This window comes from Cnephaeus nilssonii, assembly GCF_951640355.1.
Source record: "Cnephaeus nilssonii genome assembly, chromosome: 11".
Lineage (NCBI taxonomy): Eukaryota > Metazoa > Chordata > Mammalia > Chiroptera > Vespertilionidae > Cnephaeus > Cnephaeus nilssonii.
Genome location: NC_137082.1, coordinates 64413037 through 64437621, shown reverse-complemented (window position 1 = coordinate 64437621; position 24585 = coordinate 64413037). Strand labels below are relative to the sequence as shown.

Below are 24585 nucleotides of genomic sequence, written 5' to 3'. Positions count from 1 at the left end.
GGCCTAAGGCTGCTCCTCGGGCTTCTCGGGACCCGGACTCGCTAGGTCTGGAGGAGCCAGAGCGCCCACCGGCTCCCACAAGTACTGCCCATTTTGCTCCGCGCTGAGGGCACCATAACCCCCTCGCGAAGGGTACAGAAGGCACGGGGCTAAGACAAAGCGAGCTCATCTCGGGAGTCGCAGTGCCCCTTCCACCTTGATGGCGGCGGAGGACCCAAAGACAAAGAAAAGAAGGGGCCGCAGTCCCAGCAGCACACTCACCCATCCAGCCACACACGGTTCTGTTTGCGGAAGCGGCGAGCCGCGCCACGCTTGTGTAGTTACGCCACTTCCGGGGAGGGCGCTGGTCACGTGACGTCGCTCTCGGCCGAGAGTGGAGTGACGCGCGACCTTCGCGCCGAAACTACAAGTCCCGTCGTGCTGCGCGCAGCGGCGTGCTCCGGAACGCACCGGCGGGTCGAGCAGTCGCTTGCACGTTGCTAGTGGGCGCGGCTGGTGGGGCTAGGGGTGGTGGGAGGCGAGCGTCCACCTGAGCGCGGCGGGTTCCAGCATCCTGACCCACGCTGGGCCGGATCGCTCTGTTGAGTGACACCGCTGTGGCCTCGGAGGAGCTGTCGTCCGGCCTGTGCGGCGGGAAGCGGCGGCGGCCTCAACGTCCGAAGAGGTAGCCTGGGCCCAAGACCTTTAAGGGCAGCGGGAGGGGTGAAGAGGGCACCTTCAACCCGGTGCGCCCTGGGGAGCAGACCCGGGGCGCGAACCCGACCCCTGCCCGGCTCCTCGGGCTGTGGCCGAGATCCACCTGCGGGGATCCAGACTTGCCCGCCCCACCACCCGCCGCGGCCGAAAGAGGTCACCCCCGCCCTTCTCTGTCGGTCCAGTGTCCTTGCAAATCTGCCTTTGGGACTGTTTTTAGCTTTCTGCTCTGTAACTCTGCACCCTCTGCTCTTCCCTTCCTCGGAAGCCTGCCGAGGAGGGGTCTGAGCGCCCCCGTTGACGGAGTTGTCTTAGAGAATGGTCAACATCTTACTTCTCCTTAGGGATTGGCAGATCATTCCCTATCGCCGTATTTGGGAAGTGGCACCATACCTCCCTCCAGGGAGGCCTTTCTGGGCTGTGAGATTCTGGAGAAAGGGGCAGCCCAAACCTCGTCTAGAGAAAAGCCTCATAGCGCGGTAGTCTACGTTGTCTGGACTTGGCTATGGGATGGTTGGGGGAGACAGCACTTTCTTTGTTCATCCATCCCCAGCTTTGCACCGGAGAGTCGAAGCCACCTACTACTGTACTGAAACCCGAAAGCTCCATAGTTGAGGGCCCTCAATTGGAGACTGGGGTCAAAACCGAACCCGCGGGCTAAGATGATTGACGTGTGTACATATTAACTTTATTGTGCCTCAGCACCTCCCCACCTTAATGGTATAAGTCAGAACGTGATCACATTTGCAGTCCATCTTGAATTATACTTTACCAAAATTAATCCCTTTAAAAGCAGCTTTGAAAGTGTGTTTTATTAGACTTCGCTTTGGGGAAGGCAACATTCGCAGCATGTACTTCCTTTACAGCCCTGTCACTTTTAAAATGTGGGCATTATAAACTTTGGACCAAGAATGAATGAGGCCTATTTTTAACATAAATAATTTTAGGGGGAAATTTTTTTTTAATTTTCTTATTAGATTAAAAGCTTCTTCCTATGTGTTTACACAAACTCCACCATGGACTGATGTGCATGAGATATGTAGAGCTCACGTTTTGTAGTTTTTATAAAGCTCAACTGGAAGTCATGTCAATTCAATTGAGAATAGAAGAACTCCTGAGAGTAGTAATAATGGAGGGAGTAAATGGGCCAGATAAAAGTGTTTTGAAAGTTATTGTTGGTGTTATTTTTCCCATTATTACATGTATAATATCTGTTTTTCTGGAAATTGAATTAAAAATAAAATAGGTAATATTTTAGTACCTTCTGTGTGACAGCCAGATTAAGTGCTTTACACATTTGAACTCATTCGATTCTTACATAATCCAGTGGGATAGTTATGGTTATTTTTGTGTTAAAGATGAAGGTTAAATAACTTGGCCAAGGTTGTGCATTTGGGAATTAGTGGAACTAGGATTTGGACCTAGGCGGTCTAGCTCCGAAGACCAGACTCCATGCTAATAATGAAACAGTACCTGCTTAGAATGCCAAACTCAGAACTAGAAATTGGCTGACAAATAGTTGATTTTCAGAAAATATTTTGATAATTCTTAATGCTTGATGTTTAATGTTCAGAGAAAAAATAGTTGGATAAGATCCCCCAAGACATGATCATCATTTTGTTCAGGGATTTAACCTGAATGTCTTTAATAGTGCCTGGCACACAGTGGTGCTTGCTAATTGAATGAATGAATTGCCAAGAAAGTTCTTTAAAAATCAACTTGTTATAAAAGTTCAGACGAATTATTTGAACCCATTTTAAGATTGCTTTATGTGCTGTTTTGATTATTTGGCTCACTATTCACCCACTCACACCACCTGGTTTAGATTTCTCCTGGTTTGAATTATATTTTATCAGTGAAAGAAATGAAGTAGCAATTTGTAAGTTTTCTGGTTAGAGTAAAGGCAAGCAACTGATTTAGTAGTTACCATTCCGCTTTTTAAGTCATTAGTTTTCAAAGTTAGAACACTCTGACTTGCATTTTAAAGTGTAATTGCTGCTGTAGAGTCGAAGATCACATTTTTTTTTTTTAATCCTCACCAGAGGATATTTTTTTCCATTGATTTTTAGAGAGAGAGGAAAGGTGTGATGGAGAGAGAAAAAGAGAAACATTGATGTGAGAAAGACACATTGATTGGTTGCCTCCCGCACATGATCCAACCAGGCCCCAGATAAAACCTGCAACCTAGGTGCATGCCTTGACAGGGAAATCGAATCCACGACCCTTCCATCAGCACTCTGACACTCTTGAACCACTGAGCAAAACCTACCCGAGCGAAGATCACATTTTTGAAATATAAACACAGTTTTTAAAATGTAGATACAATGTTGTAGCTTCCTAAGAATGATGTTCTTGGAGGTTGGAAAGAGAGGTGGTTTATGGAAAGTTTGTTTCTCTAAAAAGTCTTGGAGGAAGGACTGTCTCCAGTCCACTCACAAAGTGCCCCTACTAAAATTTTACTGCCTTTTGGGTCACATAAGATAGTCTTGTTTAAAAGGTTTAAAAGTTGAAAGTAAGATTGGTTGAGAAATCTCTAAGTTTATTATGTGTAGAGATTCGTTTTATATGTTAACTAGGCTATAGTACCTAGTTACTTAATCAAACACTAATCTAAGTGTCATTGTGATGGTATTTTGAAGATGTGATTAACATCTAAAATCAATTGACTTAAGTAAAGGAGATTACCCTCAATAATGTGGGTGGATCTTATAAAATCAATTGAAGGACTTAATTTCAAACTGAAGTGTCTCAAGAAGAAAAAATTCTTAAGATTTCAGTATTGCCTGGTCAGCTTGGCTCTGGTTAAGCGTCAACCTAGGAACCAAGAGGTCACAGGTTCAATTCCTGGTCAGGGCACATGCCTGAGATGTGGGCTCAGTCCCTGGTAGGATGCATGCAGGAGGCAGCCGATAAATGATTCTCTTTCATCATTGATGTTTTTATCTCTCCCTCTCCCTTACTCTCTGACATAAATAAAAGTATATTTTAAAAAATATATATTGCAGCATCGATTTCTGCTTGTGTTTCTAGCCTTCAAATCTGCCTACACATTTTCAGAGTTACTAGCCCCACAAGTGTATGAGCTAGTTCCTTCAAAGAAATCTGTATTTATCCATCTGGTAAATAATCTAATAGATTTCTAATAGATAGAAATATTTTTATGAAGAGAGCTAGATATATATATGTATATATTTTTTCCTATTAGTGCTGTATTTTTTGAGAACCCTATCTGTGTCAGATTTTGGTAACTAGAGTGATTCTAGAACAAGCAGGTCAAACTCAGGTCCGCAGGCCGCATGCGGCCCACAACGAATATTTTTGCGGCCAAGCCAATATAATGGTACATAAGAAATGATTTAATAAAAATTTTGTAACTTAATTTTTACAATATCCTGTTGTACATAATTATTAATAATGAACTACAACGTTCGCTAATGACTGATTACTATAATCATATTGCATTCATTTGCCTTACACGCAGGAACACCATTTCTCTCCACCAATACTAGCAGCGAATATTTTAGCAGCCGATTGTCACGTCATTAGTCTTGGACTGACTTGTTTGGTGTGCGCAACAGGAAATATTTCGCTTTCAGAGAACAAGAAAAATAGGTTTATTTACGTTACACTTATTAATTTGTGCAGTTATTCAGTGTCTGGTAAGTTAATGTTCAAGAAAAAAATAATAATTTTTATTAAAATGTTCTATTATTTGTCCTAGCCAGTTTGGCTCAGTGGACAGAGTGTTGGCCTGCGGACTGAATGTCCCGGGTTCAATTCCGGCCAAGGGCACATGCCCGGATTGCAGGCTCGATCCCCAGTGTGGAACGTGCAGGAGGCAGCCAACTCATTGATTCTCTCTCATCATTGATGTTTCTCTCTCTCCCTCTCCCTTCCTTTATGAAATCAATAAAAATATATTTTGAAAAAAGAGTTCTATTATGTTATGTTAACGATCACTCATTTATTTCAGCCCTTTGTATTCAGCATGTCTCTATCAAAATAAACCTATGTTTCTATGAAAATTGAAGCTTTTGTTTTTTTCAGCCCACATAAACTTAAACCTTGTTTATTTGGCCTGTGTTAGCCTTTGAGTTTGACATGCTTGCTCTAGAGGAACAGAATCTTAAGACTGAGTTACCACACTGGCCAATGTAGCTCAGTTGGTTGAGTGTCCTCCCATGCACTGAAAGGTCATAGGTTTGATTCCAGGTCAGGGCACATGCCCAGGTTTGGAGTTCCATCCCTTGTTGGGTGCCTACAAGAGGCATCCAATCTGTTTCTTACTCATATCAATGTTTCTCTCCCTCTCCCTTCCTCTCTCTCTCAAATCAATAAAAACCTTAAAAAAGAATGAGTTATCTGTGTAGGTTCGATCCCCAGTCATGTCACATACAAGAATCAACCAATGAATGCATAAATAAGTGGAACAAAAATCCATGTTTTTTTCTCTCCCCCTTCCTGTCTCTAAAATAAATTTTTAAAAATTTGTTTTAAAAGAATGAGTTATCTGAATTGGTTATGGTTTTCTGTAATTGGTTCCCAAATCTGATTAGATTTAAAGGCAGTAATGGCTACCAGTGGTAAAGGGCACTGATAGTCCAAGGTCTGAGGTGGCAATAGAGATACACAGAATATCACCATTGGATACTGCTACTTACAAAAGACATGGTTCTGGTTTTTTTGTTTGTTTGTTTGATAATCCTCACTGGAGGGTATTTTTCCATTGAATTTTAGAGAGAGTGAAAGGGAGGGTGAGGGACACTGAGAGAAGCATCGATGTGAGAGAGACACACATCGACTAGTTGCCTTCTGCATGCGGGATAGAGCCTGCAGCCAGGGTCCTTCCGTGCCCTTGACTGGGTATCAAAACCCTCAGGACCCTTCAGTCTGAGGGCCAAGGCTCTATCCACTGAGCCAAAATGGCTAGGGCAAAGACAGGGTTCTGGATGACTATGTGTTTGATGACTAAAAACATTTTTTGTCAAATTAACAAGTCTAATGAGATTGACTGGTTGCTCCTAACTGTGTTGGGAAAAGTGGGGAAAGAAAAGGATGAGCTCAAGTCTTGAAAGTTTTTGTGTCCTCTCTAAAGTAACACCCCCCCCCCCCCCCCCCCCCAGCTACAGAGCTGAGATTGCTGAAAACCAAACCCAGAGCCTCATCCTGCAAAGTGGCTGAATTATAATGCAAAATGAATTCTCAATCTAACAGTGTGTCTGCTGTTAAAATGAGGGCATTGATTGGGAAGGAATATGATCCTCAAATCTGGAATAGGGTACTGAGCCCCTAAATTTTGATCAGTCTTTTTTGCCACCTGTTTGAGGAAGTTAACATGCTTTGACTGAAGAACCTGTAATGGCCTTTCCTGAGGTAATGGCCTTGCAAGATATTGCTGATTCTCAAGAACTGCCCCTACCCCTCTTCCTTGCTTCAGTCTCAGCAGGCCTCCAAGGGTCAGCTGCAAAGTGTGACCCATGAAGAGGTGTGCTGCACTCTTAAAGACTGATTTCTTTTTTTAAATGCCACAGATAGATCTCTGGGGAATATGTGTGGGGATGGGTATCAAAAGTGTGGAATACTCGTGAAAGAAACATAAAGTTAGATCAGGCTGAATTTATTGATGCAGGACCACTAAGCAGAGATTCTGTATTCACTGTTACATCTGATGGAGGGGGGAGGAGGGGCGGTGTTTAGAAAGGGCTCTAACAGTTTGGTTGTTTGGCTGGAAGATGGACCAAAGGTGACCTATGCTAAATGAAGTTAAAATGCCAGACCTGCCTTGGTATACTATAAAAGAAAGAATCTAAGGGAGACTGGGATGATAGAGGGGATTTATCATGTAAGACCTGCTCACCCACCTTTGGGGGTGATTTCACCATGATTTTGAGAAGTAACTCTGTGAGAGGAGCCCCAGCACACTTGGTGATCTGTGAAGAGTTCTATGATTGCTCTTCTCTGTGGGTCAGGAATTATAGCAGGGACTGCTTCTACTGATCTGGGGATCCTAGAATGTAGTGAGGACAATTGGAAATTGGGCAGATATTACAAAGGGACCTATTTCTTAATGGTATATCAATATACTGAAGGGAAAGAACCCAGAGCGGAGGGCAGTTGCAGTACAGGAACAAGAATAGCAGTAAAAATAAATAAATAAACAAACAAGGAACTTGTAGTTGAGCAGAATCTAAAACAGGAAGAAGTTAGCATAAAATACAAGTGGAGGACTAGCATTTGAATGTAGGGACAGTTTTATTTTCTGAGGAAGAAGTTAATGGATTCTTGGATGGGTGTGGATGCAGGTAACTCTGGAAGGGGGAAGGCTAAAGGTGAGAAAATTCACTCCTCATAACTTTGGCTCATTTTTAAAGGGAAGAGGGGGTTGGCTTTATTGAATTATTAAACAAATATTTATTGAGTGCCTCCTATGTGCCCCCAAGCCTTTGTTTTAGGGGCCTGGGGTGCAGCAGTAAACTAACCAGGAAAAACAAAACAAAACAAAAAACTGTCCTTGTGGACCATAAGTTGTAAACACAATAAGTAAGAAAATTATATAGGATGTTATAAGATAAGTGCTATGAAAAAGAAACAAATAGAGCAAGGTAAGGAAGATAGGGATGGATGTCAGGGCTGGAAGGGAGGGGATTGGGAGCAGTGTTGCCATTTTAAATAGAATGGACAAAGGAGGCATCAGGGAGCTGGTGCCATTGAACAAAGACTTGTGGGAAGCAAATTAGCCAGGCTAACTTGAAAAGACTTCCTAGCAGAGGAAATATCAAGTGCATAGTTCTTAAGGCAGGAGCCTTTTTAGCATGTTTGGCTTTCAGAATAAGTTAGTTTTGTAAAAATAATTAAGGGCTTAATCTGTTTCTGTTTGGCCTTTCTTACTCATTTAATATTCTTTATTTGAAGCACCTGTAGCTTTTCATGTTGGTTGTTAAATAGTCTGATTCTTCAGACTGTTACTTGACTTTGACTTTGCTTTTGTCTGTAGCAATTTCTAGTATCACCTTTTAAGACTTCCTGGGAGCCTGCTAATTTTGAGACATTTACAATTTCATTTCGCAACTCATTTGCATTGTGTTGTTCGATGATCTGTGAGAGCCTGATAGGAGCTGATGTTAATTATTAATTAGGGAGGGGTAAGTCAGGGTATTAATTTTATAGGAACAATTCATTAGTGGATGATTTTATTTGATAATAGTTTGTACTGAGATAACAGATATTTGTGTAAAATGTAGCTGTATTTATTGGAGTGCTGATTTATTGGGGTGCTAACTGAATTCTCATTGACTCTTGTTTAGTATACAATTTAAAAAAGTAAGATCATCTATTCTCAATGTATTATCAGAAGTAGTAAGTTAACAAGTATGGGATAGGGTGGAGATTAGGGGTTAGTGGCACTTCCTGATGCCAAGAGAGGGGAACTGATTTGCTATATAGTAATACATACTAAAATTCTATCATACCAGTGGGGAAACCTGTATCTAGAGAGGCCAACTAATTTTCTCAAAATAATACCACTATTAACTCTGTTGGGTACATTTTATTCCAAAGCCCATGTTCTTTTAAAATTACATTTTAACTTTCCTGACAAAAAGTTATAGATATCTGGAAAAGTCCATCTCTCTTCTCACCAGCCAATAACATGTGATTTACAGTTTTATATAATTTAGTCTAAAGGCATTATAGGATAAAGGATACTGATAACTACTCATCAGATCTTAACATTTGTAATAACTAACACTTATATGATGCTTGTTAATTTACAAAAGTATGTTTACATCAGAATTCCTATAATAACCTGTGAAGTAATCATTTTACTAGTGGACGTGGGCTTGTTATCTAATAGGGAATTGCATGGAATTATGTCCCCATAATGTTAGGGCCCAGATCTTTTGCTTCCAGATCTTAAGACTTATTTCCATTATACTATACTGCTTCTTTGTAGAATAGTAGAGCTCTACAAATATCCATTTTGTAGTAATAAAATCACTTCAAAACATTACCCTCCATGATGTCTGCTAGATTCATTTACTCTGTCATATTTAAATGATGTATTTTAATGAGATTTTAAAATTTCATTATGTTACAACTGTATACCATAACATTAATTTCATGGATTTAGTAGCAATGTCTTTTCTTTTACTTCCTAATAATTAATGACTTGTTTTTAAGTAGATTAGTTTAAAATGGGAATCTATATAATCTAATTTTTAAATCTATTCTCTATAGAAGCTGAAATCCATCCATCACCATTCTTCAAAATGCAATGGAATGTACCAAGGACTGTATTCCAACTGGCACATAGGACATGCATGGACCCACATAAAGCTGGTCTTTTTGGACACTGTCAATATATAAAGGGACCATTACTTTTGTATACAGCTGAATCCAGAGTAGTTTTGGTACAGGTCCCTCAAAAACAATGGCTGCATTTATCTGCTGCCCAGTGCACTGCAAAGGAAAGGAAGCCATTCGATGCTCCTTCATCCCAACTGGGGGTTCTTCATTATAAACAGTGGGGGCAAGATACTTCCTCTAAGAGGGTTATGTCATCCAATACCACATCTCCAGGAACGCCTTCAGAAAAAAAGGAAGACCCTGATCCTTTTCAAGACAAATCTATTAGCCTTTATCAGCGATTTAAGAGAACTTTTAGACAGTATGGAAAAGTGTTGATTCCAGTGCATCTAATAACTTCTAGTGTTTGGTTTGGAACATTTTATTATGCAGCCATAAAGTAAGTTTTTGCTTGGTTGAGCATCTTTCCCTATTTTATCAAAATGTTTAATCTTTTTAAAAAAATTATTGTTGGAAATATTACAGATGTCCCCTTTTTTTCCCCTTTAACCCCCTCCACCCATCCTTCCCCCACCCCGGGCCTTCACCACACTGTTGTCTGTGTCCATGGGTATACATATATGCATATAAATTATCTGGTTAATCTCTCCCCACCTATCCCCTTACCCTTGCCTTCCCTCTGAGATTCCTCAGTCTGTTAATCTTAAGTGTACTTAAATGCTTTAATGTCTTTAATTGTGATAGAGAATGACTACTTTTCATAACCTTGTCACACTTTAATAATAATCAACATTTGCTTCCTGTGTACATCAGGCATTGCTAAATTTTTTAACTGTATTATCTCATTTAATCCTCACAGCAATCATATGAAGCAGGTAGTGCAATTATTCCCATCTTAATAATGAGAAAACAGATTTTAAGAATAAGCCAGAATAACTTAGTTTTTCCTAGAATAACTGAGAATCTGATGTCAAAGCTCATGCTCTTAGTCACTGTGTTCACCTCCTATAAACATTTAGAGTAGCACAGAGATAAAATCATATTTCAGAAATTTAGCAGCACCATAATTTTGTACTTATATATTTCTTAAAGTGTTCATAAATGTAAAAAGACATCTATTATTTTTCCATGTGTATGATTTTAGTGGAAAATTCTAAGATATTTTTGCAAAATTCTGGCTGTTATAGACACAAACTTGAGCAAATTGCAGACTTATGTTTTAACGTTACTCATATCTGACAAATGTCAATGTAATACCTTTTATTCTTAACAGAAGTTAATTTCATGTACATTTAAAATTTTGTTAAGAGGATAGATCTCATGTTAAGTGTTCTTACCTCAATAAAATAAACTTTTTCAAAAAACTTAATTTAGTAGGCCTAGCCTGCTAATATTGTAAAACATAGAATTTCTAAATGTCCTTTCTTGTTAAGTACTGTTCCTTTCTTTTAAGGTAAGTTCTATTATTCACACTGTTTTAGGAGCAAGAATACACATAGAACTGCTTCCCAATAATTTCCAGTTTGTTTCTTCCTCAAGCAAACCCAGTGGGTACCAACCTGTCCCTGTTCCTTTGAACAAGAAAAGTACTGATCTGGTCCTGACCAAGCCCAGTGAGCTCATTGTCCTGAAGGCAGTGATGACAGCACAATGGAGACCATTTTGACATTTTAGTAAACTCTTCTAATGGGATTAGAATTATTTTACACTTTCCAAAAGTCCATTGATTTTTAGTGTTTGGTTATATTTACTTACTTGATAAATAAGGTATTAATAAAATGTGGTAGTTTTGTTTATGAAGCTCACTCCTTGGAGAAAGCTTATTATTTACTAAATTAAAGGATGATGGAATTAAGATTATACTTATTCTTGGGAAACAGGGGATTAGAGATATATTTTTATAAAAGTTATAAAAGGATTTTTTTAACCTTGTGTAATTGATGCTTTTTTGTTTCTCTTCATAGCTTTCTCTCCATTGTGTTTTTGTTATTTAATTATATCTTTATTATGTATTATTTTCTTTAATGTTTTTGTTTTTTTTCTCAGGAGGTCCTTGTATGTACACTTTATGGAATTCTCTCTTTGCTTATTAATGACATTTTCTAGACATGGATAATTTTTATAGAAGTCTTTGAAACTGCCCTTATTTATTAGCAGAGAATAAAAGTGTATACCATTTTGCATAAAAGTTATTATAGGCATTCAGTTTTTATACTTAATTAATGGCTTTTTACATCTTAAATTTTCTTTTTTGAGCCATCGAGGATTTTTCTGATTCAGTTCTGTGGAAGATAACATGAGTAATACATGTTTCTTCTGCCTTCCTTGGGTTGCCCTTCATAAGCATTCAGTCTCCTGGCATTAGAGGCAGATATCTAAATTTCTAATTAATTGAATATGATAATCTCATTTGGACTATTAAAGAGTACTTTTGTTTCCTTTATTCTTCCTTCTTGAGTTAAAGATTTCTATAACTAAACAATCGGACCCCAAATAACCTAGTGATAATAGTTATTCTTAAGGGTTTTTTTCATTGCTATCTGGCACCTGAGGCAGTTGTGACATTCTGCCATCCCCTGTGGAATGCACCTCTCTTAGTTTTATCCTTCCCCCTCTTTTCTGCAGAATGTTTGTGTGTAAGCATGGTGATAAGACTGTCTACTTTAAAAATCACACCCCATTCCCCATCAGAACTTGTCTGTTGGCTATTTGCCAGCGGGCGAAATCTGTGTGCCAGACCCACCACTACTGCTCAGCTATGACTACTGGTCCAATTCTGTTATAGCATCTCATAGCTAAAAATTTGTATTTTGTAGGGTTTGTTGCTTCCCAGCATAGTCCTTAATGTTTTTACTGAATCTGTAATACTGCAGGAGTTGAAATTTGATTTGTTCTAGTAAGATCTTATCGCAAGTAATACTTAAAAAACATAAGGACTTAAGATATGTTCAAATGGCAATTTATCTTTCATTGTGAGATGGTTTTATTATAAAACTAGAGGCCCAGTGCACGGATTCGTGCACGGGTGGGGTCCCTCGGCCTGGCCGACAGTCGGGCCGCGGGAGGTTGGCCCGTCCAGGAGGTTGGCTGTGGGAGCGCACTGACCACCAGGGGGCAGCTCCTGCATTGAGTGTCTTCCCTCTGGTGGTCAGTCTCTGTCATAGTGACCAGTCGACTGGTCGTTCGGTTGCTTAGGCTTTTATATATATAGATTGGAGTTGATTGTATTAAATACAGGTGTTTTGTTTTTTAATTTAACTGACAAGAAGCTGGCTTTATTTTATTCTAGTTTTAGCTTGTTGCCTACTTACTATTAAAAGAAAGAAGAAAAAATAATTTGTAACTTGAAGGATGGGCATTAGAAGTCACATTGCATTACTGACCAATGTTTGTTTTAGTCACTCTGACAACCAGCATGCTGCCTTACTAGTCACCATAAAGCAAAATGCCATTCTTTATTTAGTTAACTCAGTGATCAAGATCTCAGGCTTTTGAAACATTTTATTTCGGGGAGATCTAAATTGTGCATGGTAATGGATTTTATTTTAAACTAAGCTTTGTTGTCCCTCCTATCTGGCAAAAACTTGCAGATATATTATGTCTTCTAACCAGAAGTCTTCTGTTTGGTCAAATGTAGCTCTGTGATGATGGTTTTGTTCCTATGTTTAGATGCTTCATGTTTTGGCCTCAGGTTCCTAAAGCTACAGATTCACTCTGAGGAAAAATCCTGACTGATTTTTACTGCACTTTATTCAGACTGAATATGCCTTTGCCCTGGTGTGTTTCTGCATCACTAGAAACATCCATAAAGCTGGCAGTTTGTGAAGCAGAGATTTTTGTCAGGCTGTGGGAAGTTCAGAATTAAAAGTTTCAAAAAATGGATATTATTATTTGAATCAAACCTTCATTAATACTTCATACTTAGCAATTCCAAAGAAAATGAAAGGTGGTTTTTTTTTTTAATAAAGCCAAGTCATCAAATCAGTATTTTAGAAATAAGTGGAATGAGGTGCTTGTTTCTATATTTTACAAAGGATACATATGCAAGGTGTCTGAGGTTATTATTATGGTAGTTTTTATTTTTTTAATCACCCCATTTTGTATTATATTTGGCCAAATATTTGTCTTTTTCCCCCTTTATGATTTCTGTTAAATATGTAGATTTTACATTCTGGGCTTAGTCTGAACTAGAAAATGATTAATGGAGTAATTTTATAATTTTATTGGCACTGGAAGGTAATTAGCATGTTGTGGTAGGATGTTACTGTACATAGTAACTATTAGATGCATAGAATAGTCTTTATGATACTAAGTCTTGCTTTAATAGGATTCTAAGAAAGAGGTTTTTAATAGAACTGATGGTAGAGATAGAAGAAACCAGATTGGATTTGTAATTGACATCTTCCTTAAACTCTTTAAAGATTACTTCAGTTATCTGGTTTTCTTTTGTAGATGATAGGTAATTTTTCTTTTTTTTTATTGTTTAAAGTATTACAAATAGTAGTACATATGTCTCCTTTTCTTTTTTTCCCCCAAATTTACCTTCCCCCAGCCTCTGCTACCCCCCTACCCCTACCCCCACCCCCGGCACATGCCCTCTCCCCCCTCCCAATGTCTTAAGTCCATTGGTTATGCTTATATGCATGCATACAAGTCCTTTGGTTGATCTCTTACCTCCCCCTAGGTAATTTTTCTTGATGATGTTCAGCCATATCTATTGAGTAATCCCTGGTTTCTTAGTATTATAATGAAATCATTGAGAGGGACAACTTTTCCCCAGTTACCAAGTTATTTTTTAATACTAAAAATAAATTAGGATTTTGCAACTACCATAATAATAATGAATCCAGGCAATTTTTTTCTGAATTACAAAGAGATAGAGTATGTGTACCGTGGAACAATCTGTGGACCCTACCTTAACCAAGAATCAAACTTAACATCGGTGATGGAACAGACTACCATTATGTGGCTCCTGTTGATGCACCAAAATGAACTGTGCAGAACCAACTGTGCAGTTTTCCTTTTGAAAAACATTTAACCAGAATCTAATCATGAGGAAACAATCAGACAAATCCAAGTTCAGGGATAGTCTACCATGCAACTGGACTGAAAGCTTAAAAAATCTCAGTGTCAAGAAAGACATGCTGCCTTCCTCCTCGCCAGAAAGTCCTGGGAAGCATTTCCAGAGAAAGGGAGACCAGAGAGACATGACAGGACAGCATTAAGGGACATACTAGACCAATTCAGGAAATTTTATGTTAATGTAGGAGAATCACAGAACAAGAGCCTTGTTCTGATTTAGAGGTGAAGGGTCTCAATATCTGCAAATGCATGCACGTGCCAATGTAATAAAATATTGATAATCAGAAAAACTACAAATAAATTAGGGCTTATCAGCTCAGATTAGAGACATTCTCTGTCTTCTCTCCCTCCCTCCAAAAATGTGTTGTAATTTATGGTAATTGTTCACCTGCCTATTCAGTTCACCTGCTAATAGCATAGAAGCACCCTTTTAGGATAATTGAAGTTTTCATCAATTAATTTATTCAAGTCATTAGAATCATTTATTCTTTGCATAGTAATATAGTAAGTAATGTTATATAACTTGCTTTTACAATAATATTATAGTTTGGCATGTAATACTAGAGGTAAAAAATCTTAGATCCTGAAGTTTGAGTTGGAGCATTCTAACTAATGAAGTGGTATTTAGTTGAGAAAACTAAGGTCAGGTAAGTGATTCTGACCCTTTTCTCCTAGGTTACATAAAGTTAATAATTTTTCTCTGATAAATGCTTTTATTTTTTTTGAATGTTAAATGCAGAAGTTGCACACAGTAAGCTATAATACAACACTGGTGTTTGTGTACATATTGTTCGTTTAGAGTGACATTAAAGTGCTTGATAATATAGAACTGACTTTTAAACAAAATTTGTTTTTGGTGTTTTCAGATAATCTTTTGAAACTATTTATCCCTAAAATGTGTGTGTGTGTGTGTGTGTGTGTATGTATATATATATAAATTACTTTTTGTTTCTTTCTTAGAGGAGTGAATGTCATTCCTTTTCTAGAGCTTATTGGGTTACCTGACAGCATAGTAAACATTTTGAAAAATTCCCAGAGTGGAAATGCCCTAACAGCATATGCCTTGTTTAAGGTAGGTACTATTAGAAATTAATTACTCCTCACACTTAACCAATGACCTGCTCAGTTCCCCAGAAAATTCAATGTTAGCACCCAATAGTTCTTTTTGATAATGGTTCTTTTTTTAAAATATTGCATTTCATCTCTTACATGTCTAATAAAGTTTAAAATTTTAAGTATAAATAAAATGATGGTTTAGGAAGAGTGCCTTGAAAATAGGTAGATCATTCATAACCTGCTGTGATCACATGTAAAACTTCTGAATTTCTAGGGTACAAGTCATTTTTTTTACATTTTTCCTATATATAGTATATTAATTTTTCTTATTCAGAGATTTGCATGCCACCTGACTTGTAAATGAAATTTAGCATTTATTTTACTGTTTATAAATAGTTCATCTTCTTAATAAGTAAAATATAAAGTTTAATGCAAGTTGTTTTATATGATAAACCTAATTAGACCTAGTTGTTAGATGTTGTGTATGTTTTATTTTAGAAGTTCATAGACTTTATAACTTTTCTGGATTTAGACAGTGACATCTTTATAAATATTTCTACACCTGTGGGTCTTTTTTTCAGAAGAGGAGACTCATTGTGAAATTAAGCCATATTAATCCCATTTTTCTCTATTGACAAATAATTATGAGGTTCTTTGTAGCTTCATACTAAGAAAGGAAACAAAGCATTTGGAAACTAGATGTTATTTTACTTTTATTATATAAAAATACTTAAAATTATGGTTTTATAATAGTATTCAAAACTAAAGTTATTTTATTCTGTCATCCTTATTAGAATCCTCTGAAATCTTGAGAGATTTCCTCTTTTATTATAATTTTGACTAGCAAGCTAAGCTTAATTGCCAAGTTTTTCAACATTAAAATTTATTAAATACATAAATTATCAAGTTTATAGCTTTTGTGGACATAATTTAACCTTAATAAATCAAGGGAGAGGGAGAGAGAGATAAAAGGATCAATGATGAGAGAATCATTGATTGGCTGCCTCCTGCATGCCCCCTACTGGGGATCAAGCCTGCAACCCGCGCATGTGCCCTTGACCTGAATCGAACCCAGGACCCTTCAGTCTGCAGGCCCATGCTCTATCCACTGAACCAAACCAGCTAGGGCCCTACTTTTATTTTTTAAAGTTTGTTTTCTTTATTTGATTATTAGTGCCCAGGAATTTAGAATCATGTCTTCTTTTTCTTTGTGTTTTCTGTGTGCTTGGTATTGTGCTTTGCAGGCAAATTGATGCTCAATGCATGTTTGTTGGGTTTAGATTGAGTTAGCAGTTTTTCTTCTCGTTCACTGTTCCTGTGCAAAGTGGGAAATGTGGAGGGGGATTCTCTTGAATATTTACTGTAACCCACAGTTTTAAGTAGAGCAACAAACACTGAGATTTACTGCTTTGATAAGGCAAAGCCCCAAAGAGTTGTGACATAGATGAAAAAAAAACAAAAAAAACACCTGAGAGTATGACCTTGTGGCCTTGGCTAGGACACACACATAATCCCCTTGTACTGTCCTTGAAATGCACCATTGGTTGAGTTGCTTAAAACTTGTTGGGCCTCTACTGTGTGCCAAGTGCCAATTCTAGGTACTGGGGATACTGTAATTAAATAAAATGGCACAGAATACCTGCTCTTGTGAAGCTTATATTCTAGTGGTGGGAGGCGGTTAGAAAGACAAAGAAGGGAAAGTTAAAAAAAAACACACAATATATTTGGATGGTAAGTGCTAAGAAGAAAGAACACACCAGTGATGGGGGGTGTATTTGTGTTGTGGCTTGGTGTTTTTCAGGTGGGTTACAAGAAGGTGAGAGAGTTAAGCAGCTGTAGGGGAGAAGAATGTTTCAAGCAGGGGAAACCCACGTACAAGGTCCTGAGGCAGCAGGATACCTGGAGTATGTGAGGGAACAGGAGGAACCAATGTAGCTGGAAAGAGGGAGCAGGGCCACAGGCAAAAGAGGGACCACATCAGGGCAGCCTGCCAGGCTGTTGTGAGCACTCTGGATCAGATGGAAAGTCCGTGGGCAATTTTGAGCATCTGACTTCTTTAACAAAATCACTTTAGCTGCTGTATTGAAAACATGGCAAGGGTAGAAGCCCGAAGGCCTGCCAGGAGGTTAATGCAATGGTCTAGGTGAGAGCTGATGGTGGCTAAGACCAAGGTGGTAGCAGGAGAGGCCGTAAGAAATAGGTGGATTCTGGATATATTTTGAAACTATCCAACAGGTTTTGGGCCTGAGCAACTGAAGAATACAGTTGTCCTTTCCTGAGGTGTAGACAACTTTGAGAGGAGAGGTTTAGAGTGGGACCATTGACCATCAAGAGCCAGTTTTGAACAGATGACATTTGAGATCCTGTTAGACATCCAGGTGGAAACGAGTAGGTGGTTGTATATACTGGAGTTTAGGGATAAGGCTGGGTCTGAAAATTTAAATTTAAGAATCATCAACACATAGATGGTAGTACAGACAAAACTGTGTAAGACCGCCAAGGGAATGAGGTGGGTGGAGAAAAGAAAAGCGGAGGACGTGCACCGAAAAGCAGCCTCAGGTGGTTCTCGGGGTTCATGGAACTCTGCTCGGCAATGACAGCAGTTTTTGTGGAGGGGGTGGGGTGAAGGAAAGCTTGGTTAGACTAAGTTCAAGAGAAAATGAAGAAGAAAGTTGGAGATAGCACACGCAGCTCTTTCAAAGACCTTTGGTGTCCGGTACCCTAGAGATACGATTCTGAATTTTAATACAAGAGCCTCCGAGTGTGATACAGACTCTCTGCTTTTAAGATTCTCTTTGACCAGTTTGTCTACTATTTAGTTTTGGCTCTTACGTCCCTGATCAGAGTTAAACCTGTGCATGTCTGCAACACATGTACCATTTTACCACTTGGTCTCAGGGAGGTTCTGGTTGGGATTCCAGACCCAGGGCAGATGGTAATGAGGAAGGAGTATAAGGCCTGGAAAAGTCAAAGGAAAGATTTGGAAGTGAAACGAAGCTAAATTCAGTCACGAAGAAACATTTGGCCCACACTTGCCTCTCACGATCTAAAGTAGTTTGGTTCTAGTTTAGTTCTAGATACTGTCTGTGGGTGGGCGGGGTTTTAAGCAATAGAGACCTGTGTACCTTTGTTGTTGGTAGTGGTCCTGAGCCCTCTCTGATCTCCCAGCGAATCGCCCCTCCTACCCCTTGCCCAGGTTCACTAGCACGTGGTCATAGACTTTGCTGCCACAATGAACATTCTATAATCCTGGGTCAGTGTCTGAGTAACAAATATTTATAAAGTGAGTTTACAGAGGAAGCACCCCTTGTTAGGAGGGAGAACCACATAGAATACCACTTCATTAGCATTGTAAAGCAATAAAGTAATTTCAAATGGTTTCTGCCTGTGACGATAGTCATAATCAGGCATTGATCTGCCTGTTTGCTCTTTTCCTTCAGATTGCAACACCTGCCCGATATACCGTGACTTTGGGGGGAACCTCCTTCACTGTGAAGTATCTGCGGAGTCGCGGCTACATGTCAACACCGCCTCCTGTGAAGGAGTATCTACAGGATAAGATGGAAGAGACAAAGGAGCTTCTCACAGAGAAAATGGGAGAAACGAAGGATAAACTCACTGAAAAATTACAAGAAACCAAAGGAAAGGTTTCTTTCAAAAAAAAAGTGGAATAGGGTGTCTCATATAAGAGGTTATAAACGATCCTGCACTATAACCCTCTTGAGACAAGGGACAGAGATTCACGCTCCTGAGTATATTTTTGGTTGGCTGCCTAACTATGCCAGTTCTCTGAGGGTTAAAGAACTAAGATAACCTTTTTAACATTAAGTGTCACTAGAAAAAACTTTTTTGAAAAGAAAAAAATGAACCCAATATAAGAATTTCACATCAATAGCAGCATTAAGCAGTGTTAATGTCTGATTCAGACTCTTTTTTTCAAGGTCCTCAGAAGCATACTTGCTTATGTTTTGTTGCAGCTATACTTCAGGCAGATGAGGCAGTTGACTTCTTGAATAACTGATGTGGCCCTAGACAGGAAGTTAATACTAGTCTTCATCTTTAGGTTATTCATTGAGGTTTTAACTGTATTCAGTTCTCATTCTCAGTATGGAGACAAACTTTTATCATCAAAACTGCCTATGAATAAGAGAATAGAGTTTCTATAAAAAAAGTGCTTAACAGTTACATACCAGTTAAAATAATATCCTCTGTATGAAGAAAATTGAATAAAAATTGAGTCATTCATGTAAATAAGATGTATTGGTTATATGTAAATGAAAAAATTGACTATTTAAAAATGATTTTTACCTGAAACTTGCCATAATCAAATTTTTAAAGTAAAAATATATGGCCATAGTACCTTTTCACCTAGAACATAAAACTATGAATTGTTTGTGTCCTTTTCAACTAATTTTTCAGAGGAAAAGTGAAAGTAATTATACTGTAAGTTCATTGTTGAAATCAGATGATCTTAAGCAGCGATTCAAGTTTGTGGTTCTCAAGAAAATACCGCTTTGGAAGAATGGAAAATGGCACCAGGTTGTCACGGACCGGACCCACTCTCCTGCCACTAGCACGTCTCGTCTCCATAAGCCAGCGCTCTCTCCCGGTGTCTTCTCCTAATGTCTTCTCCCAGAGTTCATGGTGATCTCATTATGGAATAAATTCTAAAATTGTAGCTGCTGCTCTTTCCCTGATATTGAATCCTTGCTTGAGCATTTTATTTGAAATTTTTTATACTAAAACTATCATTAAATTATCTGCTTGGAATGAAATTCAACCATTGTCAAGATATGAAAGTTGTCATGATTGTGTGGGTGTGTTTAAGGGTGTCTGTATCTGTTTTAACTGCTTTTTACTTCATTTCTCTCCCTTGAATTGATATTTGGAAGAGGGAATGGCGTCTGCCTAAGATTGTCTGTTTAGATTTTCAGAGGGACCAGCAGACAGAATCCTGCAAAAATCACTGCTATTTGGCAGGTTTTTGTATTTAATATTTAGTTTGGCCAAATTTAGAAAGTACTTTAAAGGAAAAAGAATGTTTACATTTGATACATTTAATCATTATATTGGAACCTCGTAAATGAATATGCTGTGGTTGGAGCTTCTTTTGTGGGTGGGGCAGAGTAGTGAGGGGAGGGCCAGGAGCCGTTGGTGTGCCTGGTGCCGTGCTGATCAGGAGAATGTTTAGTCCTCACGCAGAGTGGAACTTGCGATTTCAAATTGACAGCACATTTTCAAATCTAAATATAATTAACAGTTTTAGCCTGTTTGTTAAATAATTCACCTATTTTCAGATATTAAATGCTAAGATATTAACAAATTTCTTGTTTATTCTAATTTTTTAAACACTTGAGACTTTGCCTTATGTTTTAATATCTTGCATTATATAGAACTCTTCTAAAACAATTTCCTTTCACTGTGCACATTGCACAGGACATCTTTTCCAATGGGGATAAATTGTGGGTTCTTAGAAGGTACTAATAATCCTGAGACTAAAACTTGATTTTCTTGAGTATCAACCTTTTTGTTCAGTCCATTTGTTTTGCTGCCACCCAGTTTCATAATTATGTTGCATTTATTCAGTTATAGAAAGTGAGATGCTGATGAGTGCTTTGAAATTCTCTAGTAAAAAATTCTCTGAATTCCTCACCAGTTTCTGCTGGCCAAAATCCAACCACCCAGACTTCAAAGGAAGATATATATTCTTTGAATGTGAAAGGTAAAACGTTGAGGTATATATACTTTTTAACTGTATTAGGGATATCTGAACCAGTTTCAAAATGAGGTTTTATTTATTGAATATACATCAGAAGCAGTGGTCTCTGTATCACTATGTACCAATGTGGTCTGCTTAGTTAAAACCAGTTCTTGCATCCCTTAATTTTTTATGACGGTGGTTGTTATTTTTGTAGTTATTATTTGGGGTTTCTAGTGTTTTCTTTTTCTTTGCAACTCTCCGCACTAAAACTCACAACATTCTGGAGAGGCCATGACGTAACTCTGCACAGTAGTGAGGTGTAGCAGTAATCTCCCGGCGTTGTGCTGGGGCTGTGGCTCGCCATGATCACTATTGATTTAAAGCTTTATTTAGCCTTCATCTGTACCCTCATAATCAGTAATGTCTTGCCACGTCTTATTAGTGAGGTGGAGAAATGTATTATTTGTTTGTTGTTCTGCTGCCCTTACCCCCAATATTAAACTGAAATTTGTCATTTGTTTAAACTCTGAATCATAGCTTAGTTTGCATGTGCAGCTCTTTTGTTTCTTATACATTTTGTTTGATTCTCCCCTTGGCTTTTACTATATATTTTTCTTTTTTTTTTTTCTGAAAAGTTTTTTGACGTACAAGTTTTTCTCTTTGATTTGTGGACAGAATGCTGAGGTTCAATAACTAAATGAAACTACTGGCCGTGAAAACAAAACAAAAAATCCAAAGGGCTGTTTTCCAAGTGCCCCTCCCCACGCCCACCCCCAGGAAGCTACGTGACAGTGGGATGCCAATTTCAGAAAGATTCGTCTTACCTTCAACCCTCTGTTCGTCTCTTTCGTCTCCTCTCTTTTCTTCAAGAAAGAAGTTGATCCTAGTGATTTCAGACCATGCATTAAACAGAAAAAATAATACATGTATAGAATTCATATTTTTCTAAAGGGAACTTAAAAACTACTTCTACATGTTTGTACAAAACTGGTTTATACCACAGGAGCAGAATCACAATATTAGCTTTGGTACTTTGTTCCTCTTTGTATTCAGTTGTATAGAACTTCCAAATTCAAAATGAGAAGAAAGCTGCTCTGTAGTAAACCGTCTAAGCAATAAATATATTTTAAAACACCCCCAAAAATTCTGTGAAGATGGGAGAAGTTCTTTTGACATTTGGCATCAGACATATTTGTATCGTGTCAAATGCTGTTGCTAGCATATTGCTAACCTAGTCTTTACGGGAAACTACAAGTAGCTTAAAAGGGGACACCTCTAATATGTTGTATGAAGTTAAATAAATTGTTAAGCTATATAGAGAATAAATATATATAGTTTGCAATACATATCATAAACCCCATTTCACTTATAATAAACCTTACCCTTTGCCCATAAATTCTGGGAGCTCCAAGGCAGAGCAGCTCCCCAGCTAATCTGCATGTCTATATTTAAGTAGGGTGTGTTGACAAAGTCAAGGGGCTATGACTGAGATTTAACTTTATATAAAAAGTGGATGAAAAGGGTTTGCTCAGCAAATTAACAATTGAAATGAAAAAGATTAGCTAAGAGATGTAGTTTATTCAAGGATAATAGCAAAGCCAAACTTTTAAAAGTACCAAAAAATGTCTTTTACTGAAATCTTTTGCGTACAAGTGCTGTTTTCAGACCTCAAGAAAGGAGAAAAGGAATGTATATACTAAGATTACCTTCCTCCCAGTAGTGAAAATAATAAAATTATGCCTTCAAATGTAGTCTTCAATTTATTTTTTTACAAAATCTCCCTCCATTTATTTACAAATGAAAAATATTACTACTAGTATAGTCCTGTGTGTTCCAGGATGAAATGAGCTATTGGCTGACTTATTTCAGTGATCTTAGAAGATAATTCCTGGAATTTAAAAGATCTTAATAGTTTGGGCAGAAGAAGTGCTTGAAGAAAAGAAGCAAGTTGTATATTAGAACCATGTAGCTTTTTCCTGTGTTCTTTCCACAGGATCGGGCCATCTTTAGGACAGTGTACACGGGCCACTGTAGAACATGGTGATGCTAATGAAATGGACAGGAGGGGATTTGGTAAATAAGGCAGAATATGTGCACCTTTCATAGCATGTTTGAAATGATACCATTTTTACAAAATGTATATGTGAGATACACATTTCTGAATTATTAAAGGATTCTTTCTGAAAAATGCTTGTTTTAATGGTAATGTAGACATATCTTCTGTTGGCTACAGTTCATGTTTTTTTTAAAATGGGACCTTCATTTAATTAAGATTTTCAAAACTGTGTCTCCACAAGGCCTAAAATAAAGTAGACTAAATGTTACCAAAGTTGGTTGGAAGTATTTTTCAGTATTAAAAGCTTACTGCTTGACTTTATCTGTGTCATGGTCGACAATGCATTGGATTATATTGGCCTACGTGCCCAAGTACCATAGGAGGGTTCATGTAGAAAAGTGTGGGTCCCCGCCACCTTTGAATTTAACCTCCTGAACCAGAAAGCTATAGAACCAGAGGTAGGTACTTTTAATTATTCATTCTGCAGTGTGAACTTGGTTCAGTTTCTATTGGTCCATCTGTATGTTATGTAACAAGTTAGTATTAAATGGGATCCCAAAAGATTCTGCATCATGAACCTGAACAGACCCAAGACTTCATTCTTCTTTCCTTAGAGATTTGAATGGGCTAGGACAGTGGTCGCCAACCAGTGGTCTGTGGACCACTGCTGATCCGTGAGGTCCAAAAGGTTGGCGACCGCTGGTTTAAGGAAACCCTTCGAGCAGCAGTTGCCAACTGGTGGTCCACGGACCACTGATGGTCCGTGAGGTCCGAAAGGTTGGCGACCACTAGTCTAGAACACCTACTCCTTCCCAGAATTCTTCATCAGCCATACATTTTGCCCTGGCCCTCCGATGCTTGGAAGATCTTTCTCCTGCACATTGAGCTTGTAGGTTATATTTGAGAAGTGCTAAATCAGGCCAGTTGGATATATTTTTTCCTCTGTGAGATTTTCCCTTTGTGACTTCTGTGTCATATTTGGCTTATTATAACTAGACAAAACAAGTTTTTGATTGTCTTGCTTCTTCAGGGTTAGGCTTTGAAAATCAAGCTGCATTCTTCCCTATGCATCAGTGACAGTCACCAGCAATAATAATTACAGATCATGATTATCTTGTAACAGTTGTCTGCCTATTTTTATAAAAAATAATCTTAGTATGAAGAATGCATCTTGATTTCAGAATCCTTCAGGGCAGAGTAGAACAGGAAGCCTCTATTCTGGACGCTTGACTAGGACAGTCGTCATGGGGAGGCACACAGGCTGCTCAAGTCAACCTCAGACTATGTAGTTGCTCTTTGCGGAGAATAGATGAAATAGACACTTTCACATTTTGTTTTCTCTGGGACCACATGGTCCATAAGAGCAGAAGTCCTAGGATGGTTAAGAGATGTTCCACATGCTGCCAAAATCAAAATATACCTGTTTGTTTTAAAAACAACAACATATTCTTACTGATTTCAGAGAGGGAGAGAGTAACATCAATGATGAAAGAGAGTCTGATCTGCTTCCTGCATGCCCCCAATTGGGGATCGAGCCCGCAACCCAGGCATGTGCCCTTGCCTGGAATCCAACCCAGGACCCTTCAGTCCACAGGCCAACGCTCTATCCACTGAGCCAAATGAGCTAGGGCTCAAAATGTATCTTCATTCTGCGTGAAAGTGAGGATTGCATAGAACCTTTTTTCTTTCCTTT

General features: G+C 38.4%; 2 protein-coding genes across 3 annotated transcripts in view; one reads left to right on the top strand and one right to left on the bottom strand.

Annotated features, from left to right (window-relative positions):
* The window catches only part of RNMT (RNA guanine-7 methyltransferase), a 29812-nt gene extending 29506 nt beyond the window's left edge, over window positions 1-306 (bottom strand). The window contains exon 1 of the mRNA XM_079784449.1: window positions 262-306. The gene's annotated coding sequence lies outside the window, so the exon portion shown is untranslated. The remainder of the gene's footprint in view (window positions 1-261) is intronic.
* A 151-nt stretch (window positions 307-457) lies between these two features.
* Window positions 458-23779, top strand: FAM210A (family with sequence similarity 210 member A). Of its 2 annotated transcripts, XM_079784363.1 has the most exons (4): window positions 458-664; window positions 8929-9436; window positions 15040-15151; window positions 18576-23778. In XM_079784363.1, the coding sequence occupies exons 2-4, from the start codon at window positions 8961-8963 to the stop codon at window positions 18807-18809; spliced, it is 822 nt and encodes a 273-aa protein (XP_079640489.1). In that variant the 5' UTR covers window positions 458-664; window positions 8929-8960; the 3' UTR covers window positions 18810-23778. The 2 variants fall into 2 exon arrangements, with proteins under 2 accessions (XP_079640489.1, XP_079640490.1); XM_079784364.1 differs by lacking the exon at window positions 458-664 and having other exon boundaries at window positions 8932-9436; window positions 18576-23779.
* Window positions 23780-24585: the final 806 nt, after the last annotated feature.